The sequence below is a fragment of the Balaenoptera borealis genome, assembly GCF_965194805.1.
Source record: "Balaenoptera borealis genome assembly, chromosome: 11".
Taxonomy (NCBI): Eukaryota; Metazoa; Chordata; class Mammalia; order Artiodactyla; family Balaenopteridae; genus Balaenoptera; species Balaenoptera borealis.
The window spans coordinates 4,854,692-4,873,461 of record NC_138868.1 but is presented as its reverse complement, the minus strand read 5'-3'; the positions used below and the strand labels follow the sequence as shown (position 1 = coordinate 4,873,461).

At 56.7% G+C, this 18,770-nt stretch overlaps 1 protein-coding gene across 4 annotated transcripts in view; it reads left to right on the top strand.

Annotated features, from left to right (window-relative positions):
• Positions 1-18,352, top strand: part of LRP5 (LDL receptor related protein 5) — a 110,765-nt gene extending 92,413 nt beyond the window's left edge. Inside the window, exons 17-23 of one of the 4 annotated variants that reach the window (XM_082342845.1) lie at positions 1,888-2,013; positions 5,603-5,839; positions 7,709-7,819; positions 9,523-9,759; positions 10,027-10,166; positions 16,173-16,270; positions 17,976-18,352. In XM_082342845.1, coding sequence (XP_082198971.1) covers positions 1,888-2,013; positions 5,603-5,839; positions 7,709-7,819; positions 9,523-9,759; positions 10,027-10,166; positions 16,173-16,270; positions 17,976-18,237 — 1,211 coding nt within the window. In that variant the 3' untranslated portion in view covers positions 18,238-18,352. Of the gene's footprint in view, positions 1-1,887; positions 2,014-2,427; positions 2,510-5,602; positions 5,840-7,678; positions 7,820-9,522; positions 9,760-10,026; positions 10,167-16,172; positions 16,271-17,975 lie in introns of those variants that run through there. The other 3 variants (XM_082342844.1, XM_082342846.1, XM_082342847.1) reach the window with 3 other exon arrangements.
• The last annotated feature ends 418 nt before the right edge of the window (positions 18,353-18,770 follow it).

Genomic DNA, 18,770 nt, shown 5'->3' with positions numbered 1-18,770 from the left:
TTTACAGCTGAGGAAAGTAGGGCTCAGAAAGGGTATTACTTCCCCCTGTCACCTAGCCAATAAACCTGATGGGGCTTGGATTTGAGGCCAGAGCCCACATTTTAGCCCCTGGGATTTTTTTTCTGTTGGGCTCCCTGCTCAGGATGAGGGCCATGACCTCTGAATCAGTCACTTCTGTGTTGACTGCTGGGCGGTGGGTTCTGTCCTTGTGGGTAATCAGCTGGATCCTGGATAAGTGAAGTCACTAGGAACTAGCTTACGGATAACTGAGGCACCCCATGCCTATGGGTTAGAATGCCTGTGTTCACCTGGCCCCTTACACCATCCTCAGCCAAGTCCCGATTCCTGGTTGTTGCTGGCAGATGGTCAGAATGGTGAATGCTGAGCCCACAAATGTCGAGACCCACTGCCTGCTGGTGTCGGCAGAAAGCCAGGCTCATCGACCGGTAGCTCCTTGGAACCGAGGGGCTGGAAGGGCCAGGAGACGTTCAGTGAGCAGATTTGAGGTTGGAGACCGGGACATGTCCATGAGTGCTAATGTGTGGGGTCTAGGGTGACATGGAGAGGCTCCTTGTTTTGGGTGAGGGCGGGAAGTCCTTGGGTGAGCTCTGCCGTGTTGATTTGGGACGTGGGCCACCCATCCTGCCTCCCCGCAAGATCCCACAACTAAACTCTAAACCAGGGGTGGCACTCTGCAGCCCGTAGGTCTGTGTCATCCTGGCCGCCTTTGCTTTGCGGCTGGCCGACCAGGAGTCATGGTCACCTAGATAGATAGGTGGCTTAGCCCATGAAACCAAAATTATTTGCTCTCTGATTCTTTATGGAAAACGTTTGCTGACCCTGCTCTAAACCATGACTCTGTCATTTTAAAAACACCTAATCCTCAAGGTTGAGGAGGAAAAACTATGATTTGTCTTTGGGGGTCTGGGTGAGGAGCAGAGTGCTTTGTGACATCTCCTCTCACCTGAGGAACGTCAGCCACCCGCCCAGCCTCCTAACCATTGTCAAGGTGTTGGGCACATGAAGTTAACTGAATTGAAATGTTCAAGTTCCCCAGGGTTCAACACCCTTATTATTTTAATTTCCATGTGTATTAGTTTCCTGTAGCTGCTCTAACAAGTCACCACAAACTGGGTGACTTAAAGCAACAGAAATGTATTCTCTCACAGTTCTGGAGAAATCCAAAATCAAGGTGTCTGCAAGGTTGTGCTCCCTCTGGAGGCTGGAGGTGGGGGCTGGGGAGGAGGAGGAGGAGGAGGGGATGGTTCTTTGCCCCTCCCACTTCCTCTGGTTGCCGGTGTTCCTTGTGGCTGCATCATTGCAGTCTCTGCCTTTGTCATCACATGACCTTCTCCCCTGCCTTCACCTCTTATGTCGTCTCTTACAAGGACATTTGTCAGTGCATTTAGGGACCGCACAGACAATTCAGAATTAGACCCCATCTCAAGATCCTTAACGTGATTACGTCATTTGCAAAGACCCTTTTCCCAAATAAGGTCACATTCAGAGATTCCAGGCATTAGGACGTGGACATATCTTTTGGGGGGCCACCACTCAGCCCACTACACCATGAGAGACAGACACACAGGTGGGCAGTGTAGCATGATGGTAGTGGGCACAGTGGGAGCTGGTGCAGACAGGCTGGGGTAGGATGTAGGGAAAGTTCTATAAGTGCTTTTGGCCTCTGTTTCCTCATCTGCAAAACACAGTGTCAATAGAAACAGGCTCCATAGGTTGCCCTAAGAATTAAGTGTGAGGATCTACCACACTCCTGTTGGAGTGCCGGTTCTTGTGAGTTCTTGCCTGGCATTCATCCCCTCCATCCTCTAGGCCACAGTCCTGAGGTAGGAGGCAGAGCCCGACCCCCTCCCTCTTTTCTCTCCACAGCAGCCCACCCTTGTGCCCGGGACAATGGCGGCTGTTCCCACATCTGCATTGCCAAGGGTGATGGGACGCCACGGTGCTCATGCCCAGTCCACCTCGTGCTCCTGCAGAACCTGTTGACTTGTGGTGGTAGGTGTGACCTCAGCACTTTCTGTTGGGACATTGAACAGGGACCTGATTCTCTGCCTGCCAGGTTGCTGCCTGGCAGTCTTTTAATACATAGTCCCTGTGGCATCCAGTATCCCAAGCAGACTGTCTCTTTGTCCTCTTTTCTAATATATGCATTTCAGGGCTATGAATTTCCCTCTAAGCACTGGTTTTGCTGCATCCCACAAATTTTGATAAATTGCATTTTCATTTTCAGTTAGTTAAAATATTTTAAAATTGTTCTCAATAATTCTTTGGCCCTTGTGTTATTTAGAAGTGTGTTGTGTAATTTCCAAATGGTTGGGAATTTTCCAGCTATCTTTCTGTTATTGATTTCTAGTTTAATTCCATTAAATTAATGTGGAATTAATTTCCATCTCCTCGTCCCTAAAACAGAAGCAGCCATCCTCCATCACAGGCTCCTCACGGGAGTAACGAAGACAGCGGAGAAAGCATGTGCACACGCATGTGTGAGCGAGTATGTGCGCATACTCCCCCTCCTCCTCTGAGCTCCTGGGGGCCGCTCTTTACCCTGTCCCTTTTCTTCTCATCCTCACCCCCATGACCTCCACGTTGTGTCTCACACACGGCATATGCTTTGTATGATTTCTATCCTTTAACTTTGTTCAGGTATGTTTTATGCCCCAGCATGTGGTCTACCTTGGTGAATATTCCATGTGAGCTTGAGAAGATGTGTCATCTGATGTTGCTGGTGGAGTGTCCTATAAATGTTGGTTAGATCCAGTTGATGGATACTGCTGTTCAGGTTGTCTGTATCCTTCCTGACTGCTTGTGCTGTCAGTTACTGATGGAGGTGTTGAAGTCTCCAATAGTGGGTTTGTCTAATTTTTTAGTAGTTCTGTCTTTTCTCCGCCTTCTACCCTTGATCCTCTTCTTCCCTAAGGTTGCACAGGGAGTGGTCAAGAATGTAAGCTTTAGTGTCAGACAGACCTGGGTTCAAATCCCAGCTTTGCCACTTCCCAGCTGAGTGACCCTGGGCTGGTCACTTACCTTTCTGAGCCTCCACTTCCTTCTCTGTGAAATAGAGAAATTGAGAGCACTTACTTGATGGGGTTGTTATTAAGTAACAGAGTACTTTGCATGGTCCCTGACACATGGCACACAGGAATGCCAGCTGCTATTAGTTGTGAGAATGGCAGTAGTAATAAAAAGGAATAATTGTCATTGTCACCATGATGAAACCCAATTCCCAGGACTTCCTCTCCTCTTCCTGCAGGTCCCCCAGGTGACCTTGGCTGTGCTGTTTCTGTGTTCCTCTCTTCTCCCCTCCTCCTCTGAGCTCCTGGGGGCCGGTCTTTACCCTGTCCCTTTTCTTCTCATGCTCACCCCCTTGACCTCCACGCTGTGTCTCATACACGGCATATGCTCAGCACATGTCAGGAAGCAGGACCATGGGCCTGTCCTTCTGGAGCTTTCTCCTGCCCCACCTCACACTGTGAACCCTGGAGAGCTTGGCTAAGAACAGAGGGGATATTTCATGACTGTCCCCTGGTGGGGGCCACCTTGACCCTCCTGAGCTTCCTGGTGGCTTTTTTCTGAGTTCTGGCCCCAGGGCCCACATGGCTTTGTGGCCTGAGTGGCTGTGCAGGTCCCACAGACGTCCAGGCTGCCCTGGAGGAGACGGGGCCGGGGAGAGAGCTGCACAGGGCGCTCAGCTCTCCCTGGGACCCCAGCCCTGGGCCTCCCCAGGGGAGGACGCATCCCTCGGTCACCCACCCCCGGGCTTTGGCCCTCAGACTTGAGGATGCCAGGCCTTTCCTCACGGTCTAAGAGGCCTGTATTTACTGTGTCCCCATCTCCGTTCTTCCCTGGCGTCTTCTCTGGGGGCTCACAGGAGGATAAGGGCTGACTGAGGTTCCCAGGAGGTGCCATGGACCCTCGTGCCTCGTGCACTGGCAGAGCAGCGCCACTGCCAATGCTGTGCACGCGCACATTACCGAACCAGGCACACGCGCGCGTGCACATACTTGCTCACACATGCGCGTGCGCGTGCTTTCTCCACTGTCTTCGTTACTCCCGCGAGGAGCCTGTGATGGAGGGTGGCTGCTTCTGTTTTAGGGACAAGGAGATGGAGGCTCTGGGAGGTTGGGGGGTCCTCGGGTTGCACAGCTGCTGGGGGAGCCTGGGTTCAACCCCAGGTCTGTGCAACCCCCATCCTGTCGCATCCTCGCTCTCCGGCTGCTGCTGCCAGGACTGGGGGCCCTGCGGGGAATCAGAGCCTGCCCCACGTGGACCCTCTCCTTCCTGCTGGGCTGTGGGGGGCTGGAGTCCAGGAGCGGGGCCTCAGCCACTGCCCACATGCACCTTTCCGTGGCCAGCACCCCTGTGTTCTTTGTTGGTGGCTCAGTGTGCACACATCCGTCGTTGGCTCCTTTGTCCCCGGCTGTCCTCTGTGGCCGAGCCCAGAGGGAACAGCGGCCTTGTGTTCATTTTTGCTCACATCTCCTCCCCCATCTCACATCCCTATTCAGCCCAGTGTGGACCCCGCAGTTATGGGGGAGGCATATGGGTTCCAAATGTTGAAAGGCTTAGTACATCTTGAAATCAATACTTTTGTGAAATTGATATCTTTTTTTGTTTTTTTGACCGTGCTGTGTGGCTTGTGTACCTTAGTACAGGGATTGAACCCAGGCCACGGCAGTGAAAGTGCCAAGTCCTAACCACCGGACTGCCAGAGAACTCCCGATACCTTTTTCCTTAATCAGATTTCAAGTGTATTGAGGACTGTTGCTAAACGTTAAAACGAAGTTTGGGCCAATTAATGGGGCTCAGTTTTCTGTGATTTTCCAGACAGAGGAGGGGAGAGATGATGACGGGCCCCCTGGGAAATGGGGGCAGCCCGGGGCCAAGGGGCTCCTCCTGCGTCTCTCTGCCAGTGCCCTGGCATCCGTGCCCATCTGCATCCCAGCCTCCAGGACAGTGCCACTCACTGAGTGCTACTGCACGTCTGGCCCATCCTTGGCCTGTACTGGGGAAGCTGACCCCGAGGGCGGAGTGACTTGCCATGGCCACCTGGTAGGAGGTGGCCCCAGGTCTCCTGTCCTTCACCCTTCCGGCTCACCACCCTTCCACGACTCCCTCCACCAGGGAGCCTTTGAACCCCGCCCTCATCCACTCTGCCCCCCGCTGTGGTATCCTCACCACCTGCCTTTCCTCAGCCCACTCTTCAACAAGGTGCCTGGGTCTTCCACCGGTATCCCCCCCACCCCAGCCATGCCTGTGGGCTCGCTGGCCACCCACAGAGTTCTGGCTCCGCTGCCCCAAATGTGTGACAGGTGCGGGTGCTGACCACCCACTTTCTGACCCTCCTGTTCCCGGCGGGGGTGCGGTGGACACTCCCCCGTAGCCAGGCCGTGCACACAGGCCCGGATCGGCAGCTTCATCCCACACTGGGGGCTGGAGGTGGGACGCAGACAGGACGCAGGGCAGTGGAGACCCTGTGGGTGCAGCACCTGTGAATTGAGCGTGTTCCCCGCTTTGAAACCCAGAGGTGTTTCGCCCAGTTTTCGCCCAGCGGGGCGGCCTGTGATGGTCTTCCTCTCCTCCCCAGAGCCTCCTACGTGCTCCCCCGACCAGTTCGCGTGCGCCACTGGGGAGATCGACTGCATTCCTGGGGCCTGGCGCTGCGACGGCTTCCCGGAGTGTGACGACCAGAGCGACGAGGAGGGCTGCCCGCTGTGCTCGGCCGCCCAGTTCCCGTGCGCGCGGGGCCAGTGCGTGGACCTGCGGCTGCGCTGTGACGGCGAGGCCGACTGCCAGGACCGCTCGGACGAGGCGGGCTGCGACGGTGAGGCCCCGCCCCTCCCCGAGGCGCGCGCTCTCCGCCCTCCGCCCTCCTGGAGCTCGGGCTCCATCTGCCCACACGTAAAGCCTAGGCCTGGAGCGAAGCTGCCGCGGCCCCTCCGCTTGGGAGGGGAGAGTGTTAGTCGCAGGCCCACTGAGGGCTCTTGCCCTCTGCCTCGCCAAGCAGTTTGGCTTGAAGGCAGACTGAGGGTCTATCTTGCCTTCCCTCCTTCAGTCAAGAATTTTACAGAGACCCAAGTTAAGTCCGGTAGTCAGCTGGATTTGCATGGTTTACACCCTGCTTAAGCCCCATCCCAAAAGGCGGTGCTGTCCCCCACCGAGCAGTCTGGGGGATAATGCTTGCATCTGGGTGGTTTCTAGTATCCCATCGAACCAGGAGTTACAGAGAGGTTTGCTTAGTCAACCTGGGTCCACGCTGACTGGCAGGGTCTTCCTTTTAGGCCGTGACAGTGAAACAAATCTCTGTGCTCCCTCTGAGTTTTTCTTACATAAAACAAGCTGCTCGGTTGGTTCCTGCCACACACCATCAGCACCACGGCCCCATGACTGCCCCTGAGCTGTTAATGGGTCCTTCTGGCCGCCACCCCCCAGCCACCGGTCCTCTTCTTGGATAACTCAGATGTTATCTGTTCACTGCCCACTGTCCCCATTCATGATGAGCTGCCATTTTGTGGAAGGTGAAGGCCTGGGGGTCACTTCCCCACATGTTTCTCTAAAGCCGCAGTTGTTAAGTCTTTCGATGGAGACTGTAGACCAGGGGTGAGCATCTGCGGCCTGACGGCCAAATCCAGATCACCACCTATTTTGGTAAATGCAGTTTTACTGGGACACAGTCAGGCGCATTCATTTACATATTGTCTCTGACTGGTCTTGCACGGAAACAGCAGAGTTGAGCAGTTACAAAAGAGACCTATCTGGCTCTTTACAGAAAAGTTTGCTGAGCCCTGCCTTACACCCTTGGCCCCAGCACAGTCGTGTGGCCAAGATCTCAGCAGGTGGCAGGAGCCCTGATTAGGGACCGTCCCCTCCCTCCTCCTGCTGTGACTGTTTCTCCTGGAGAAAGGAAGTATCAGGAGGACAGCAGGCCCTAGTGCAGGCTCTGGGCTCCGCCCTCTGTTTCAGAAGCCTCCTCTCCTGCTAGGTCACCAGCAGATCTGCCCACTTATTGCAAGGACAGGGTTCCTTGTCTCTGGTTTCCAGAGTGGGCGCCTGGGGCAGGGCGGGTGGGGAGCTTAGACGGCAAGTACTGGGGGCGGTGATGCCTTCCTCGTGGGGCCGTAGCCCTTTCCAGGTCGGCAGGGAGGCAGCAGTCAGTACCCAGCCTTCCTCGTCCTCCTTGCGTGGCCCGCCTCTGCCTTCCCGGTTGAGCTCTGCTCCCCCTTCCTGACCCTCAGAGCTCTGCTGGTGCATCCCCTGTCCCCTGCCCCTCCCACTCGAGGAGCCCGGCTCCTTGTGGTCCTCTAGTTGGCTGTCACCTTCCTGGTAACCTGGGAGGGCCTGGGCACAGGGGCCGTGGTAGTCCTGGTGCTTTGCGGGCCTGACCCATGGTAGGAACCTGATGAATGAATCCCTCCCTGGGTCGTTGAGGTCTCTTCCCTGCCAGCCCGCCCCCAGCATTGCATGGGCCTCGGAACTGGGGTCCTCGAGGGGTGGGTGAAGACTGGCTTTGCTGTGACCACGCCCCGACCCGGTCCTAGAAAGGGTCCGTTTGTCTGCTCTGTATTTGGAGCCCAGACCTCTGTTGTTGGGTCTGGGGTGGCGAGGCAGGGAGCACCGGTGGTGGTCATCTGCTTAGTGCTCCTGGCTGCATCATGCCCTCCAGCCTCTCTGAACGCAAGGCCCCTCCTTGCAGCCGTCTGCCTGCCCAACCAGTTCCGGTGCGCCAGCGGCCAGTGCGTCCTCATCAAGCAGCAGTGCGATTCCTTTCCTGACTGCGTCGACGGCTCCGACGAGCTCATGTGCGGTGAGCTGGCTTCCCCCAGAGGGCGGGGTTGGAGGGTCGCCCTATGCTGGGGTTCTGTCCCAGGACCGTGGGGTCTAGAGGGAGGAAATGGTGGAGGCTGGGAGGTCAGGAGTATTTGGCCTCGGTAGGGAGTCAGGGAAGCCTTCCTGGAGGTGGAGGCGACTGTGAGGAGGGGGAGGGGGAATCTGTGAGCCAAGAGGCATTTCAGCTGGGACAGAGGCACAGAGAAGGCATAGATGTGCCAGGCCAGGCCTGAGTGTAAGGCGGCATACTTCTGCCCAGAGCCCTCACTCAGCAGCATCTGTCACAAGATCACCCTGACAGAGTAGTGGGTGGGTCCATTCCCTAGCAGCCTGCTGTCTGGCTGAGGAGGAGCGATGTGTGCCCATGCACACACGAACACGCACGCACACACACACGTGCGCGCACACACACACACATGTGCTGCATGCCCCTTGAGTGATGTAGCTTGTACGGCCAGGGATGCAGGGGCTAGAGAATGTGAAACGAGGGCAGTCAGAGAAGGCTTCCTGGAGGCCTTGGCTCTTGAAAGGCTGTCTGATTCAGACAGGAAGGGAGCTGGATTCCCAGACAGGAAGTGGGAATGTGTCCGTGTGTCTGGGGATATGGCCACTTCGTTCACTGCAGAGGGACTGGGGCTGAGAGCTCTGACTGCAGGATAGAGACGTCTTGTGAATGGGGAAGAAGGAGCGGTCGCCAGGGGACTCACTGAGCGCTTTTGTGCCTTCACATCAACCCGGGTCAGGCCCCTCAGCTACCATCTCAAGAGCGTGGTCTGGGGGCCAAAGGGTAGCAGTGGGAGCCCCAGGGGGTCTGAGCTCCGTGCCTCTGCTGGGCAGGTGTCCCAGTGTGACAGTGTCTGTCTTCAGGCTCCCATGTGATCGTGGCCCCAGTCGTTGGGGGTGATATTTATCCGTAGTCAGGCCTCGTCGCCGGAACCAGCAGCTTTCCTCCCTTTCCTTGGGGTTTTGGCCGGCCGGAGGGGACGTTGTTGATTGCCCTCAGACACGTGCCACCCTGATGGGAAAGTGAATGTCCTTTTGTCAGAGTGGAGTCTAGAGCCCAGACATGCCCTCCAAGCCGCAGGTGGCGTGCCCCTGCCCGGGAGCCCTGGGCACACCTTTGCAGCCCTGAGCTGGCTCCTGGCTTTTTGGGTTTGACTGGGCCCCTGAGTCCAGGCCCTTCACATTCCACTTCTCACGCTTTCCCTGCCTAGGGCCTTCAGGACTCCTGGCCTCTGGGGCAGGCAGGCGTGAGGGGCTCAGATGGAGGCCCCGCAGAGGGAGGCCCCGGGCCCTGGGTGCCTGGCTCAGCCCCGCCCCTCCGCGTGGTCCTGTCTCCCCGCCCCGCCCCCTCCTGCGGCCTGGTGCTCGGGCTCAGCTGTACTAGGGACGTGGACGTGGGAGGACCCAGCGCCTGCTTCCAGCCGAGAAGCTCCGGGTCAGGGACATGAATAGGAGGCTGCTTCGGAGGGGCCGCTGCTGAGGGGCCGGGGGCCGTGGCAGAGCTGGGTCGGGCCGAGGAGGGGGAGGAGGGCGCGGGGGGTGCTGCGGCTCTATCGGCGGGTGCGGGTGCTGGGCCGGGGCGGGAGCCGCCCGCCAGGGCGCACAGCGCCTGCCCCGCAGGAGGCCCGCTCCCTTTGGGTTAACGTCCGCCGTCGCTTCCTGCCCGCGCCCTGGCAGAAATCACCAAGCTGCCCTCGGACGACGGCCCGGCCCACAGCAGCGCCATCGGGCCGGTAATCGGCATCATCCTCTCGCTCTTCATCATGGGCGGGGTCTACTTTGTGTGCCAGCGCGTGGTGTGTCAGCGCTACGCCGGGGCCAACGGGCCCTTCCCGCATGAGTACGTCAGTGGGACCCCCCACGTGCCCCTCAATTTCATCGCCCCCGGCGGCTCCCAGCACGGTCCCTTCACAGGTGAGGACCCTGGGCGGCGGTGCGGAGGCAGACAGGGCGGGGTATGGGGCGAGTGCATCAGGAATGCCCTTTGGACTTGACCTGAGATGTTCTCGTGGGGTGTGTCCTGAGTCGTACCCCGGGGACAGCTGGGCGGGGACACATCTCTCATAGGGCGTCCTCACCTGAACCTGGGTCTCCTGGGCAGCGGGGGCTGGGGAGAGTGCGCTGTGGCCATGGGGCGCCCCTGCCCCTAACTGGCCTCGTTCCTCCACCCCCTCCCCACAGGCATTTCGTGCAGCAAGTCCATGATGAGCTCCGTGAGCCTGATGGGGGGCCGAGCCGGGGTGCCCCTCTACGACCGGAACCACGTCACCGGGGCCTCGTCCAGCAGCTCGTCCAGCACCAAGGCCACGCTGTACCCGCCGGTGAGTAGGGGCAGGAGGAGGCCTGGCCAGCTCAGGGTGCCCCCTGCCCACTAGGGGCAGGCACGTCCTGTGACTTCAGGATTTCGAGAAGTACTTGCTGTTCCACCACTTAGAACGGTGGGTGCCTTAGAACGGTGGGTGCGTTCACTCTTCTCCCCGTCCTGACCTGTAGTTTTTCTCTTCAACATCGTTTTCTGTTTAGAAAAGAGTACTCCCTGTTCATTGTGGATAATCTGGAAGCCGCATAAAATTCTAAAAAGTGGGAGTCTCAGCCGTAATCCCACCTCCTGGGGGCGTTTCCCTGGTCTGGGTGGCCGTCTGGTTCCTCGGGCCTGCCCCATCGGCAGGGCCTGTCTGGATGGAAGCGAGCTTCCCCTCAGCGTCCCCGCCAGAAACACTCTATTTTCCCGCCCACAGCCTTGCTGGTTCCCAGAAAATAGCTGGATGGTTTTCTAAGGACAGGCACTCCTGGGGTGACTATTGTGGCTGAAATGCTGCCTGGAGCTTCCGGCAGCCTGAGACGGGTGAGGGGCTGGCCCTAGGCCGAGCCACACCCTAGGACGAAATGATTATACAGAGGGTGAAGCGCCAAAGCCCCCAGTATCCCAGCCCCACACCAGGGTCCCCAGGGGGACCCTCTCCTCGAGGCTGGAAAAGACCCCCATTTCCAAAGCGTGGCCCTAGGGTAACTGGGGCAAGCTTGATGCACGGATGTGAATCTGGGGATACATAGCAGGTTCTGACTTTATATGGTTCTGTGCTTTTTAATTCTTCAAAACCCGACTTCCTGTGATGGTATTCTCTTCTGATGTGAAGACAGCCCTTTGAGCTTTCCCTGGGGGGTCGCCAGCGAGCCCCACGCATCGGGGCTGGGCCTTCCTGCCCTTCTGGGTGTCCCCCATATCCGGGGTGTTGCCCCTCCTTATCACACTTGACCTGGCAGGACCAAGGAGTGGGGGGCAGCGGGGGTCATTATCTCGGGTTGGCAGGATCAGAACCAAATCTCCTGGGAGCTCCAGGGCCCGACTGTGTTTAGGGGCAGAGGGAACAAGGAGCCAGGAGCCTGGAGTTTCAGACTCCTCCCCGCCATACCTTTTGTCCTTCCTGCTGCTACTGTCACCTGGCTTTCAGATGTCCCATGTAACCAGCTGAAAGCACCAGGAACCCGTGTAAGACTGAGCTTACCCCAGGACAGCCCCCTGGGCACCCCCATGCAGACACGAGGATGCTCGGGAAAACTGGCTTCTCCATCCGCAGCCCCTGCTGGGAGCTGGGGAGATCTTAGTTGACAGCAAGAGATGACACTGACCACCAGCAATTTTTTTCAACGGCTTTATTGAGATATAATTCACATACCATCCAATCCACCCACCCACTTGCAGTGTACAGTTCGGTGGTTTTTAGTATATTCACAGAGTTGTGCAGTCATCACCATTGTTAAATTTAGAACATTTCATCATCCCAAAAAGAAACCCTGCATGGAGCCAGCTATTTAAAAATTAACTACATTAGTTTGAATCAGTAATATATGTTCGTGGTACAGAATTCAAAGGGCACAGTGAAAAGAAGGGCCCAGCCCTCATCTGCTCAGGAGCTCACCCCTCCCCCGGAGGCACATCCTGTGGTGAGTTTTATTGTGTGTCCTCCCAGAGGAAATCTGTACATAAGCGAGTATACAAGAGTATGAACTTTATTTTCTCAACAAAGAGAGTAATTTTTTTTTTTTGGAGATAATTGTAGATGTATATGCAGTTGTAAGAAATAATACAGAGAGGTCCCATCTCCCTTTCACCAATTTTCCCCAGTGGTAACATCTTACGTAACTATGGTTGTCTTAGCCCATTCATGCTGCTCTAACAAAAATACCATAGACTGGGCAGCTTAAACTACACACATTTATTTCTCACAGTTCTGGAGGCTGGGAAACTCAAGCTCAAGGTTCTGGCAGGTTTGGGCCCAGTCCCTGGTTCATAGAAGTTGTCTTCCCCCACTTCCTTTTCTTTCTTTCTTTCTTTTCTTTCTTTCTTTCCTTCCTTCCTTCCTTTCTTTCTTTCTTCTTCTCTCTCTCACTGCGAGGCTTGCAGGATCTCAGTCCCCTGACCAGGGATTGAACCTGGGCCACGGCAGTGAAAGCCTGGAATCCTAACCACTAGGCCACCAGGGAGCTCCCTGTAGTGGCCGTCTTATCTGTATATGGTGGAAGGGGTGAGGGAGCTCTCTGGGGTCGCTTTTTTAAGGGCACTGATTCCATTTATGAGGGCCCCACCCTCGTGACTTAATCACATCCCCAAAGCCCCACCTCCTAATACCATTGTGTTGGGGATTAGGTTTCAACATATGAATTTGTGGGGACACAAACATTCAGTCTATAGCAATAGTACAGTAGCATAATCAGGGCATTGATATGATACCCTTTGACTTTATTCACAGTTTACCAGTTTTATATATGCACTTTTATTTTAAGACAACTTTTATCTATCTATCTATCTATCTATCTAGCAATTCTAGGTTCACAGCAAAATTGGGAGGAGGGTAGGGAGGCTTCCCAAACCCCCCTTCCTCCCCCTTTATCAACATCCCCCACCAGAGTGGGACACTCGTTACTGTCCATGAATCTACACGTCACCATCACCCAGAGTCCATGGTTTACATCTTGAGTTCGCTCTTGGTGGCGTATAATTCTGTGGGCTTGGACAAATGTGTAATGACATGTATCCACCATTTTAGTCTCATACAGAGTAGTTTCATATGTACTTTTTAAAACTTGCATGATAGCATCTGAAGCTCCTCTCTGAGCCTTGCTTTTTGCTACCAAGGATCAGTGAAAGCTGGCCTTTACCCAGCACTTCTGAGGAATACACTCTTCGTGTGCTTTTATCACCCCGACTCCAGAAGGGGGCGCTCTCGGCCTCCTATCTTGCAGATGAGGCCAAGGAACTGAGTGGTGACTACCCGCCCCCCTCCTCCCTGGGGCCATTCTGTCCAAGCTGACCACTCCCCTACCCTGCCTCTCCTGCACCCTGAAGTATGTTTTGCTTCTCCGGCAGCGCTGTCCCCCTCTTGGTGACTGGACAGTGCCCTTATTTGGGGTGCGGCTGGGCCGCACCAGTGGGTGTCCAGTCATTCCCAGGATCTCGTTACCCTAACGGCGATGCCCGGAACTCCTGCGGTTTCCTCATTTCCCCTCCTGGGTAGGGGCCGGCAGGGAGATGCCCTGCAGCTAAGGCTGAGCATTGGTCATCTTGACGTTTCTTGCCAAGGGTCCCTCACGAGGGGACAGTCCATCTTCCCGCCAGCAGAGGGCCACACCAGCACGACCGTCCCTCTCAACACACTCTCCTCAGGTCCTGTTTAGGGTAAAAATGGTATGGTGGTGTAATTGAAATTTATATTTCTCTTATTACGTATGATGTCAAAGATCTTTTTGTATGTTTAATAACCCTTGTAGTTTTATTTTCTCAGATGGGTGCATTTATGTCCTTTTTCTATTGGGTTGTTGGTATTTTTCAAATTTATTTGTAAGGGCTCTTTATATAGAGATATATTAAGAAAATTAGCCTGGGATAAGGGTTGAAAATGTTTTTCCTAGCTTTCTGTCTTCTGATTTGGTTTATGTTGTGTTTTGCCATTTATACAATGAAATTATTCATCTTTTATGGGAGTTTGGGGGGTTTTTGGTCATGCCCAGAAAGGCTTTCCCTTCTTGTAAAAAAGTTTCTTTCCATGCTCTCTTTCTTCATGTTCTCAAAGTTTCGTGCTTGTATTTTTTTTTTTTTTCTAACTTTTGGCTGCGTTGGGTCTTCATTGCTGCACGCGGGCTTTCTCTAGTTGCAGTGAGTGGGGGCTGCTCTTCGTCACGGTGTGCAGGCTTCTCATTGCGGAGCACGGGCTCTAGGTGCGCGGGCTCAGTCACTGTGGCACACGGGCTCAGTAGTTGTGGCTCGTGGGTTCTAGAGCACAGGCTCAGTAGTTGTGGCTCACGGGCTTAGTTGCTCCGTGGCATGTGGGATCTTCCCGGATCAGGGCTCGAACCCGTGTCCCCTGCATTGGCAGGCAGATTCTTAACCACTGCGCCACCAGGGAAGTCCATCGTGTTTGTATTTAATTTTGATTCTCCTGGAATCAAATTTAACTTTGATTCTCCTGGAATGTAATTAGGTGCACTGAGTGAGGCTGGAGGCATCCGACTTTATTTCTGTGCTGATGGCTACCAGGTGGCCTTTAGGGAATTCCCTGGTGGTGCAGTGGTTAAGAATCCGAGCTCCCACTGCAGGGGGCACAGGTTCAATCCCTGGATGGGGAACTAAGATCCCGCATGCCAAGCAGTGCAGCCAAAAGGAAAAAAAAAAAAGGCGGCCTTTATTAGTCGAGGTCCAATCAGGAGACAGAAGTCACATGGTGATTTGAAGAGAGAAAGTTCAATATACAGAATTATTATCAGGGATTAGAATTGCAGGGAATTGGCCAGTGAGAGGTAAAGAGAACTCTTTAGAACGCAGGAAAAGCAGATGATCTGAGCGGGGAAGAGCCCCTAGCCCCCCCTAGTTCTGCACTAGCAGAACTTGCTAGAAATATGCCCACTGTAGTATTGGGGAGACTTCTTCCTTGACCTTCACCTCCCCAACGCCCTGCGGGAAGTAGCACCGACAGCAGCAGGGGAGGGGATTTGGGCAGGATCCCAGAGCTCTCCTTGGAGGCAGAAGTGAAGAGAAGCCAGGTCCAGTCAAGTTCATGGGCAGGTGCGGAAATAGGAGCCCACAGGCCTGGGGTGTGGGAGCAGCTGGGGAGGCCCCTTCTGCTGGGCTTCCCTGCCTGGTTTCTGCCCCCTCTCTGAACAGCACCCTCTTCCCCCAGGCGTGCCGTCCCAGCTTTGGGGTCACACCCTGAGGAAGCCGCAGGCTGGCTATTTGGGCTGAAGAGGGCCCTCCCCCGCAGAATAAGGAGACGGGTCCTTGCCAGTTCCTGAAGGGCAGGGGAGGGGCCTGGGCACGTCTTGCAGGTTACTCACCTAGTGTCAGGACAGCCTCGGGAAGCGGATCTTCTTAGCAGCATTTTAGGAATGAGGATACTGAGGCCTCAAGAGGCGAAGTCCCTCACCAGGGAGCAGCTGGGAGGTGATAAAACAGGACTCCACCCACATCTGCCGAAGGGGGGTTGGCGAGGGAAGGCCGTGCCCTTTCCATCGCCCCAGGGACCTGGGGGAATTCAGTCCCTCAGGGCTCTCAGACTGCCAGGTCTGGCTGTGCCCCTGGCAGGGACAGCTCAGAGGAGGGGTGGGGGGCGCAGGCAGCGATGGTTGCTGGGGAAGGTGCAGACCCCGCGGGTGTCTGGGCCCCAGGTCCCTCTGTCCCTCTTGTGGGGCCGGTCATGTGCCGCCTGGCTCTGGAGGGCGCATTCACGGGGAAGAGTTGTGTACTTATTATCACAGTCTGGGGGCAGTATAGTCCCTTGAGAATAGGGCGCCCTTTCCTGATTTGCTGAGAGGGCGGGGAGGGCGGGCAGCAGGTCTGTGGCCCCTCCTTCCGTGTGGTGGTGCCTGTGCCTTGTCGGGGGTCCGGCTGGGATGCGGGTCCCCTGAGTGTTAGGAGTAAGGAATGAATTATAGAGATTAGACTTTGCACCACGTGGGAGGAGATGGGGGAGTAAAAGACCAAAGAGGGGAGTTGACAGAAAAGTCCCCGAGGAACCTCGGGAGGCACTCAGTGGCCTCAGTGGCGTGGGGACACTCCCGGGCCTGCAGGGACCCTTCCCTGCTGGTGGCATGGTGCAGAGGGAGCTGAGTCGGGGTCCTGAGCGCGCAGCCGAGCTCCCGGGCCTGGGGTCACCACTGATCAGCGGGCCGGGCTTTCCCCCTGCTCTCCCCCTCCTCGTGCCCACCCTCAGGCCACAGCTGCCCTTTCCCCTCCCCAGACCAGGAGGGGCCCTGGGAGGAGGGCAGCCGGTTGGGGGTGGGCGGTGGGGACCGCCGGCTCGGGGACCCGTGTGACCTTGCTTGGCTCCCCTCAGATCCTGAACCCGCCGCCGTCCCCCGCCACGGACCCCTCCTTGTACAACGTGGACGTGTTCTACCCTTCCAGCATTCCCGCCACCGCCAGGCCGTACAGGTACGGAGCCCCAGCGCCCCGCGGTACCGGGCCTGGTCCCCATTTCCGCGGGAGAAAGCGCGGAGGGGTCGGGGCGCCGGTGGGCGTGCTGAGTTCAGAAACCATCTGGAGACCACGGGTGGCAGCCCTGGGGGTATTTTGTAAGCCGGGCCACACGTGGCCTTGAATGACGCCCCCAGTGGTCTCCACCGCAGCCGGCCCCGCACCCCGGAGGGCTCTGCGCTCTGTGCCTGAATCCAGCGCTGGGACTCCGGTGGGGCGCCACCCCTTGGTACCTCGGTCCGGGGAAGCATCAAATCCACAGCCGCGGGAGAGCAGGCGAGGCTGGCCCTTGATGGGGCGATCCTTCCCCCTTACCCACTGCGAGGGCCTGCTTGGGCCCAGGAAACACCCGGGCCTGCTCAGCCCCGACCCCGCACTCCCATCTGTCCCTTTAGGGGTCGCACGACCCCCTCCTTGGTGGGGAGCGGCCAGCTGGAGAGCGTTGAGGAGAAACGGGATCCGGGTTTGCTGGCCTGTGGCCAGGGGCGGGTCGGAGCCAGGGTGAGCTTGGTGAACCTGCTGACCTTCACCTGGTGGTCTCAGCCAACAGGGCCCGCCCACCAGATGCGCTGGGGCCCCCACCCCCACCCCCGGGCGAGCTACCTGATGGGGTGGGTGGAGGGTCGGCCCCGCCAGTCTCGCCCCCTGTGTAGAGAGCAGGGCTTGGGGGTGGCGGAGGCCCTTGGTCCTCCTGGAGCGGCGGACCCTCCTGGCGCGGCACCGCCTGCCACCTGGTGGCCGTTTGGGGAACTCCGGGGCCTGGCCGGGGAGCCGGGCAGCCGTGCAGATTCCGGGGAGGCCCAGCCGTTTACTGGGTCACTGCCCTGTTCAAGAACCTGCGGGGGCTCCCCAGTGCCTCACTGTCACCGTGTGTCCCCAGAGCTGTCACCTCCACACCAGCCAGGCCAGGCCCCTCAGCCTCCAGTCTGCTGCATGCTTTGCTCCTTCTGCCCTGGTTTCGGTCCCCCTCCAATTCCTCTGCCCTCCCCACTGTCTGTGGGCGTCCCTTCTTGCTCCCAGGGCTCACGAGGCATATCCTGCTGCTGCACCTTCCTCAGTGTAGGGGCCCCTCGCTGGCCCTTTGGTGCTGGCTCCACCTTCCCGCCCACTGCGAGCCCCACTGTGGCTCTTACACACACCGTGATCCCCACCTTGGACGCAGGCCAAAGGGTGATGTCACGGGGGACGGTCGGGAGGCATCTCCGGGATCAAGATGGGAGGCCAACTGGTCTCCAGTATTTACAGTAATGGTAGAAGGGGGAACGGTCGTTGACCACTTTCTGGTGTCAGATGCTGTTTCTAGCACGTTCCAGGCAGAATCTCATTTTAATCCTCACAAGCTCCTTTTGAAATGGATACTGTTTCATCTTCCCCATTGTGTCAATGAGAAACTGAAGCTCAGAGAGGTTAAGTTGCCCAAGGTCAGCCAGGTAGGCTCTGGAGGCCTCGTTCCCCGTAAAGGCAACCTTGGCCTGGGGCTGCAGTCCTTGTCAGGGCCTGGGCTTGGCAGCCTGCAGGGTAGGTGCCAGTGCACCCACTTTAAAGGTGGCGATGTTGAGGCTCAGCGAGGCCACATAGCCGGGGGGCCCAAGTGCCCAAAGGTGGACGTGCATGTGGGCCACTCTGAACCCAGGTCCCCTTTCCCTTGCTGTATCCCCTCCAGACCCTATATCATCCGTGGCATGGCGCCCCCTACGACGCCCTGCAGCACAGACGTGTGTGACAGTGACTACAGCGCCAGCCGCTGGAAGGCCAGCAAGTACTACCTGGATTTGAACTCGGACTCAGACCCCTACCCGCCTCCGCCCACACCCCACAGCCAGTACCTGTCGGCGGAGGACAGCTGCCCACCATCGCCCGCTACGGAGAGGAGCTATTTCCACCTCTTCCCACCCCCTCCGTCCCCCTGCACGGACTCGTCCTGACCTCGGCCGGGCCACCCTGGCCTCTCTCTGCCCCTGTAAATAGTTTTAAATATGAACAAAGAAAAAATTATATTTTATGATTTAAAAAATAAATATAGTTGGGATTTTAAAAACATGAGAAATGTGAACAGTGATGGGGGGTGGGCAGGGTGGGGAAAACTTTGTACAATGGAGAAAATATTTATAAACCTAATTTTTTTAAACATCATTGCCATTCTTTCATGCTGTGTGTGTTGGAGCTGAGTGTCCCCACGGAGTGAACGCTGACCTCTGGCCCTCCCTGGACAGCTGTCGGGGTCGTGCACTTGTCCTCCTGGGCATGGGCGTCTTGCCATCAGGCTCCCACAGGGAGGGGTGAGACCTCTGGGCAGAGGCCTGTGGGTGGGTCAGCTTCGTGGATGCCTGACTCATGCACGACTTGATGCTTGATTTCATGCTCTGCTGTTGCCGTCCCGAAATTCTAAATAATTTTGAAGACTGAGGCCCTGCATTTTCATTTCGCATTGGGCTCTGCAGGTTACATACCTGGGCTT